This window comes from Agelaius phoeniceus, chromosome 1 (assembly GCF_051311805.1).
Source record: "Agelaius phoeniceus isolate bAgePho1 chromosome 1, bAgePho1.hap1, whole genome shotgun sequence".
NCBI classification, from domain to species: Eukaryota; Metazoa; Chordata; class Aves; order Passeriformes; family Icteridae; genus Agelaius; species Agelaius phoeniceus.
Genome location: NC_135265.1, coordinates 124,862,113 through 124,870,557, shown reverse-complemented (window position 1 = coordinate 124,870,557; position 8,445 = coordinate 124,862,113). Strand labels below are relative to the sequence as shown.

The 8,445-nt window shown below is 39.1% G+C and overlaps 1 protein-coding gene across 1 annotated transcript in view; it reads right to left on the bottom strand.

The window, feature by feature from the left end:
- Positions 1-739: 739 nt before the first annotated feature.
- Positions 740-8,445, bottom strand: part of STMN2 (stathmin 2) — a 39,995-nt gene continuing 32,289 nt past the window's right edge. Inside the window, exons 4-5 of the mRNA XM_054645583.2 lie at positions 4,467-4,658; positions 740-2,101 (exon numbers count right to left, since the gene is read on the bottom strand). Of these exons, the coding sequence (XP_054501558.1) occupies positions 2,042-2,101; positions 4,467-4,658 (252 nt within the window). The 3' untranslated portion in view covers positions 740-2,041. The remainder of the gene's footprint in view (positions 2,102-4,466; positions 4,659-8,445) is intronic.

The window sequence follows — 8,445 nt, the reverse complement described above, 5'->3', positions numbered from 1 at the left end:
TCACTGCACACAGAGTTGAGCTCACAGCCTTTCTCCACGTTCAACTTCTTTCTTTTGACTGCAGGCCAACTCTTGGCCCCAAAACAAAATAATCTGATAAAATAAAAAACTGACTGTTGCAGACCTAGAGCATAAAGTCCACTTCTCTAAAAGAGCAAGTAAATGACGCGACTTTAATGACTTCACATAATTAGTTTAGTTTTCTACTAATCCTAGAGATAATTTTTTATCACTTGTCCAATTCAAAATAGGGTCTGATTCAATTTTACATCTCCACTCTGTAGCTCAGCAGAAACCCAAGTGATTTTTTTCTTCAATAAATCCTATAAATTAATGTTTTCCACCCTGAAAACCAGTGTGTTAACACCCAGGATCTTGTTGTAGTTATTGATGTACATACTCAGATTATTTACTTTTCTTTCCCCAAATTCCATTTTTCCCCCAGTGTTGAGTCAGGATTAAGGAGTGCATGTGCATGTGTATATAGCCAGTTCTTTTTTAATAAACTCAATGCTAGAGGTCACATTTATAGGCTCAGTTTATATGGTAATCTTTAAAAAAAGCCAGCCTAAGCACTGGAAAAGGCATAGCAGGGATTAGTCCCATATTAGCAGAGAAATAGGCTTGGTCTATTAATAATTGTTTTAGTCTCATTTCCATGTTTTTATGACTACATTAGGTTTTCCCCTTACATGGGCACATGCCAGAGACGTAATGGAGCCAGAGAAGAAACAAGCCCTTTTTCAGTTCACAGAACCCCAATTCTTTATTAATCACAGCTTGCTCACAATGACATACAGGAAAATAGCACTAATGAAGAGTAGAATATGCAGGCAGCAACCTCCAGGGGGGGTAGGGACAACTTCAAAACTGCAGCTATTTTGGGGATGATGTGTTGGGTTTGGTGATATTGTACTTGGCACAAGCACCCTGTCTAGTCATTCCTCCTGCTTCAGCCCTCTTAGTCCTAGATGTCTGTCCCTAGGTAGGATTGGCTAACACTGAAGAGTAAAGGTCATGATGAATGGAAGTCAGCAGTGTCATAAAAAAACAGTAACAACTGGCTCATGGGTTCCAGGTGAAATACTCGGTAGCCTCTTGTACTATTACACATGTAATGTGGTAGCATCAGATAAGTATCATAGATCATGGCACCTACAGATAAAGCCACTTGATGCTATCTATTAGTTGCTCCATCAATAAATTTTCAAGTGGTGAATTAAGCTCACTTTACAATTAGCATTTGTATGGCTGTTTGGCATCATCCAAAACTTGTCACAGCTTGATGGTTACAACGTGCCTCTTAAATTTGTCTCAAACTGATTTTGCTTGATTTCATTCTGCTGCACAGATGTTTTTGTTGCCTCTCACCTCAAAAAGCAGAAGCAACAAACACGCTGTGTGGCGATTCAACCTCAATTGTACAGCACAGTACAGAGCCCTGCAGCATAAGTTGCATTTGAAAAACCATTTTAAGAGCCTTTTGTCTTGGACAGCTGAACGTGAAGTCACAATACCTGTGATCTAGTCACTGTTTCAAGGAAGCTTATAGATGGCAAAGCAGTCTAGGTTATTAGGCAATGATTGGCCTCTAGCACCATAGAACTACTACTGACCTCATGGTGGGTTGGAATGAGAAGTCGCAGGGAATGGAATTAGACACGAGGTGCTTCAAATGAACAGACCCAGCAAATTCAACCGAGTGGAAATAGACAACATCAGAAGCCTGTTACAGGACATGTAAGATTATGAAATAACTTGCATAATGCAATAATTGTATTTTTTAACAAAAATGTAAGTATTTACAAAATAAGATCCAAGTTTTTTAAACATCAAGCAAATCATTCTGCAAAGAGACCGCATTGATTTTGTTTTTATTTTTTTTTTTTGTTTCTTTTTAAAGTTTTTTATTGAGTTCTTGTTTTTACCTTTTTTTAAACCACGTCATACATTTCCCATACTTATATCGCATGATCCATAATAATATAGGCAGGGGGAGTTTACTAATGGTGGGGATGGGTCACATCCACCATTGCTGTTTTCAGCCAGACAGTTCCACCTGGAGCTCCTTGTTTCTACGGACCTCTGCAGCATGCCTCTCCTGGAAAACATCAAAACCAGAAAAATCAAATTTTTTTCTCCTTCCACCTGCCCAGGAAGGTTCATGCTGACAACCTGTTTAGGTCATGCATTAGATGCTTGTGCAAAACTTGTTTCTCAGCACAAACATCTTTAAAAGAAGCAACACAGGAGAAGTGTCATCCACCAGACCAGCCTGAGGCAAATTTTGTGTTTACTTTCTACTCCTGCTCTGGAGCTCAGTCTTTTATCTGATATGGCCTTATAATCCTCAGTGCCTCACAGAGTTTCATTTAAAAGGGCCACATAGAGAGGTGCTGCTTGCAGCATAAATTGTGCCCCATGCTCACATTTGCCCTTTGAATTCCTGGATATTAAACTAAATATAGGGAAGGATGAGTGTGGAATTAATTTCCTGCACATTGTATGTTAGTTACTCTGTTATCTGTAGCATTTAGGAACTGTAATAAAGATCCAAGAACTTAGTTTCAATGAGGTAAATCAATCTGAACATCTCAATAATTTCCTTAGTCTGAACACTGAAGCTACCTGATCTCTTGAGTCTTTCTCTGCCTATGACGAAGAATATCACCTATTGCACTAACTTAATATGTAAATCAGTCCTTTAAAGATTTGTAATACTGAATGCTAAATTTTACAAGGGATTTGTTGCTTGGTGTTCCTATTAACTGCAGCATACAGAAGTTATTTCTGCAGTAGCTTCTAGACACCAATACCTTGGGGAACCCAAGGTTACACCTCTGTGTAACTGTGGAAGACTTAGAACCAGATATCTCACTTCTTTTTCTGTATATTAAGAATTCACTTTCGATGTTGGCAAATTATATTTGTTTTTGATGCTTTGGTGTTGACAAAATTGTATTTTTTTAATTACTGGTCAGAGCAAATGTTTCCCAGAAAGTTACTGTCATCTTTCCTCAGAAGTCTTTCTTGGCTTTCATGTATATATACTATCACATTCAGGGTTTAACAGTCTGCTAACATTATCCTAGGACAGAGAGATGCATCAGCTGTCCTTCCCACTTCCTTTTGGACCTTGAGAATAACTAATTTGCTTTTCCCTTTGTTTTCATAAGGTCTGGGTATGTGCCTGCAAATGAAGCTAATGCAAAAATGTCAAGCAATCTGGGTATAGCTCTTAAGCTCAAGAATTATCCTGTTTGTGTAGTTACTTGTAACATCATCCTTTGGATTCTGTTGTTTCTTTCCTACTCTCAAAGACTTTTGTCTGCATCACAGATGTAGAGGTGCTTATGAAGATCGCCTTGAAAACCTCTGAGAGCTATTTTCTTTAGCCAAATTACTATTGAAATAGTGTATCAGAGTGTATTAGAAAGTTCATTATTGAAACAAGTGGTCACTCATGCAGAACTAATTATTTTTTTCCCTAACACTTCTAAATCTTTATTTGCATGTTTCTCTCCCTTGTATGGAAGGTTTTTTTGGAGAAGGACATCATCCTGCATCTAGGGTTTGTGATTCCCTGTTTCCTCTGGATGTACCAATGATCTCCATAGGAAAATTTACTCTCTTCCTTGCAAGACTTGTGGAAAGACATACCTCTTTTGCTGTATATGAAAGATTTTTTTTCATAATTTTTCATGTTTCTCCTCTGAGAAACCAAGAATTACAGACATAGGGCAGTTGTTTGATTTGATCAGTGACTTTTCTTAGAAGCTAAAATCTAAACACAAGTGACCTTTCATTTGTTCACAGAACTTCTTAAAAGCTAGAAAACCAACCTTTCCCTAGAGACAGTCCAGCAAAGGGCCATGAGGATTAAGGAGCATCTCTCAGTCTCTGCTATGAGGAAAGGCTGAGAGAGCTGGATTGTTCAGTTTGGAGACAGCTCAGGGGGATCTTACAAATATCTATAAATACCTGAATGAAGGGAACACAGAGCCAGGATCTTTCCAGTGGTGCCCAGTGACATGATCAGGGGCAATGGGAAAAACCTAAAACCCATGAGGTTTCCTCTGAACATCAGGGAACACTTTGTCATTGTGAGGTGACCGAGCACGGGCACAGGTTGACCAGAATGGAATTGGAGTCCTCATTCTTGGAGATATTAAAAAGCCACCTGGACATGGCCCTGGGCAACTGGTCCTTCGTGGCCCCCCCTTGAGCCTGGAGTTGGATCAGATGATCTCCAGAGGGCCCTTCCAACCTCAGCCATCCTGTGATTGTGTGACTGTAGCACTTCAGTCCTTTTTTGAACTGAGTGGGGGTTTAGACAGGCATCAGTAGCTCTGACTTAAAAATAGCTCAAGTGTAGCAGCTGAGATAAGGACTATGCACAACATCTCTGCAAAATATTGATTAGCTTTCCCTCTCTAGTCTAAGGTGAGGAGTGATGGTGTGGTTACCTTCTCTTGGAGGCGTTCAATAAGAGCAGCTAAATTAGCTTCACGGTTTTCTTTGATCTGTTCCATTTTCAGTATCAGCTTTTCCTCTGCCATTTTGCTGAAGTTATTGTTCTCCTCCAAAGCTTTTTGAAGCACTTCTCGCTCATGTTCTCTCTTCTCTGCCAGATGTTTCAGCACCTGGGCCTCCTGGGACTGGAAACAGAGACACAGGCTGAGAAGAAATACTCCTGTGGAGCAAAGCATGTTGTCATGTTGCCAAGGAGCACGGTTCCTTGCCATAGGGCAGCAATTCCCTGAGTGTGGAAACTGTGTAAGGTTTGCTGCCTTTTTTTAGAAGGTCACTTTGTGACTGAACCAGGTTAGCATTAGGTTTAGAAGCACTGGCTGAATGTGGGGTACACGCCTGAGACAGCAGCAGAGAAGTGTCCAAAGCTCTTCTGTTAACAAGAAATGCTGCTGTGCTGCTGCCCTGGCTCGCCTGCATTGCTGCAGTGCTTGCTCAACCTCTGACAGATGCCGTGTCTTAGCTACAGGCCTTTTATCTTTAGAGACAGGGACCTGGGGTTGAAGAAATGCACAGAGCAATTTCTGTGGAGATTACTGATGCAGGACAGGTGCAATTTTCACCCAGGTTGGACTCTTCTATAATGTGCTGGAATAGTTAATAACAGGTTTGGAAGTTCATTGACATGAAAGACAGGCAGCATCAATTCAGACAATGTTTCTTCCCATTACATTTATATTCAGATTAATCTCACTGATTAGGAAGAGAAAAAAAGTGTTTTATTGCATAGAAAATACCAAAAATTTTTAGTTAAAAGTTTTGATTTTTCAAGGAAGATGAAAACTGCAAGTAGGAATTAAACAGATGCAGTCTATGCTTAATATTGTGTTCTCCCTTGCAAACTCACTTCTCAGAAGCATAAGCTTTTTTATGTATATTCAATCAAATTTCTAACAGGAAACCACTAATCCTAGGAAAGAAGCCAAAAAGTTGCAGCATCGGGCCCATTCTCCAGGCTAGTTGAAAAGGCAATTATTTGGAAAGGATGAACAACATCATATGCTTTTGGATAAAATATATGAGAAGCAGCATGAGAAGAAACAGAAAAACTTGGGAATGAAATAGGACACTGGGAGGCTAAATGTGTATTTCAGTGCTGATCCCAAGGCACTGTTGCCATTGTGATCCATAAAAATGAGTTAGTTTATGGCCTAAATTAAGGGTTTTAACCATTAATTACAATTTGTGGTAATGAAACCTTTTAAATTCTGTTGTGTGGCTTTAAATGGACTGAAAAAGGCTGCAATTCTTTTATATGAGCAAGACTCAACTAGAAGAAAACAAATATTTTAATGAAAGTAAGATATGCATAGAACAAAATGCACTGGCAGGGCAAATTAAGGAGATTCTAGAAAAGGCTGCAAAGGCAAGGCAGAACATCTTGCAGCAAGATGCTGGGATAAAACACATCTGGCTTTGGAAGGCTGTAATGGCTTGCTTGAGATAGGAGAGAGGCACTTCCATCCATCCTTATCACTTAATGAATTTCACCTCTGGTCTGGCTACAGGTACAAGCTCATTTCTCCATTTCCCAAACTGATCTCTGGAGCACCTGCTGGCAGGAATGGTCTTGGAAAGGCTGGTACCTCCCTGAGACTCTTCCTGCCTCCTCTCTCCCTTGCAGCATATGCTGAACAGAGTAATAGAGTGAGCATTTTTCATGTCTCTGACTCTGTTGTGCCAGATTAAAGATGTTGCAAATGGGAACAAAACCCCTCAGATAGATGAAGCCAAAGGCAGAGGGAATTTCATTGGTGGAAAATAGAAGAAGGATGAGCCAAAGACAAGTAGAGCTAGGCAAAGAAGGAATTTTGTAAACCAATTAAAAAATCATATAAGCCCCATAAGTTTAATAAAAATATCAAAAAATTTAATAATAATATAATAAAAGTAGTTTATTTTGAAACAAAATGTTTGATTTCAGATACTTAGCATTTAACAGTTCTTAACCGTAGGTTAATTTACTAAGTAAAAAAGTTATTTTGAGATCTGATGCAATGTAAACCTGAAATAATTAAATATTTTCATCTCTCTTTCCCACTTGTGGACAAACCTGGGTGGCCCAGTTTGACTAGTGCTTCTAAAGTTATTCTGCATTTTTTTGTTTAATTTACTACTCAACAGCAATCTCTCAAAAGTCTACTTTTGGAAAAGTTACAATCATTAAATTTTGTTTGCTGATATGAATTTTGTGAACCCTTTGCTTAAATGATCTAAAAGTAATGGATAGTCTGGGAAGGCATTTATTTTCCTGTTGGGAGGCTGACTAGAAAAGACACCATTAGACTAATTTAATGTAATGTCCTTTCCCATGAAACATTTCAGAAGTGACTTGTTAATTTGAGAGGCTAACATTTCATAGTGTTTAAATATGCATGTATAATGTGTTATAAAATCAGACCTTTCCAGATTTGGGAAACAATTTTCAAGGACACAGCCATGCACTAATAAAAAGTAAGATTTGGACTATGCAGATAAGCATTTTTTAAAAGAGCATTTGCTTTCAATGGAGGCAGCAAAATGCCTTTGAGATTTTGAGGCACTTGCCCATTTTTCAAGATTTGTTTTCTTCATTCAAACCCTTTGCCTTCTGGAAAGACTTTTTATCATATGTCCTGGAGAACACTGAAAAATTAGAGCTTCATATCAAAGTACACGCATTTCTGGATGCTGTGCTGGCAGACAGTACATTCAAAAGTAATTTGTCCTATAATTCATGATAATGAAGAAAATCCTTATCCTCTAATTCAGTATTTACTGGATGCAAATTGGGTTGGCACCAGAAAGAGACTACTTGAAAGCTGAACCAGGCCTCAGGAAGTGACTGTAAATCCCTAATGTGATTTTCCTTTACAATGTCTTTAAAGGCACATTGTGACGAATTTTGAGACAGGAAAATCACTGGTAATGGTTCAAAATAAAGGAACCCCCCCTCCCTGCCATGAAACATCCACAGGGTAAAATGTCATTATTCAGACTGATGTCCCTTCTCTAATGGCCTTGTACCCCAGCTGTCAGTCTGCCTGTTTCCCTGGTGCTCAGATCATTCTGAAATCCCCTTATGACAATTCTGGAAGGCGCCTGCTATGTGTTTGTACTGGATTGTCAAATTATTTTCTGTTTCCAGCCCATTTGGCAAAAGAACTTGGCCACCCTGTCTGTTCAAAGTCTACTACACATCCAGAAATGGGTAAATGAATGACCATGGATACCCAGGGGAGCTGGGATTAATAGATTCCCTTTGTTGTTTGTTTTGGATTTTAAATGGCTGTGTTTGGACTCACACAGCTCCACAGTGATGCAAGATTCCAACAACCATAGGAGGTTTTCATTTTATTTTCGACACTGTTTGAAGTGCTGGAAAGGATATTTTCAAAATTTTTTATAGTTATTACACAGTTGTATACTGCTTATGGTGTTTCTTATACAGATGTGGTGAGAAAATGAAAAAAAAGGGCCGTAAACAAGATGAAAGATAAAGAAGACTAATAAGGAGAGAAAAATATGAAATGGTGGAGCAAAAAAGCAATATTCAAGGGGAAATGTTCAGAACACTTCTTAAATATAACAAGGCATAACCAATGCAGCTGCAGCTGCAGCATCCAGTGGTACATCATAGAATCAAAGCATCATAGGCTGTCTTGAACTGGAATGGACCTTAAAGATCATCCAGTTCTAACCCCCTGCCACAGGCAGGTACATCTTCCTCGGTTGTGCAAAGCCCCATCCAACCTCATCTGGGGCACTTTGAGGAATGGGGCACCCACAGCTTCTCTGAGCAACCTGTGTCACTGCCTCAGCCCTTGACATTAAAGAGCTTTCTCCTACCATCTAATCTAAATCTCCCCTCTTTTAGTTTAAAACCATTCTTCCTTGTTCTATCACTATCTGTGCTTGGAACAAATCACTTCTCCT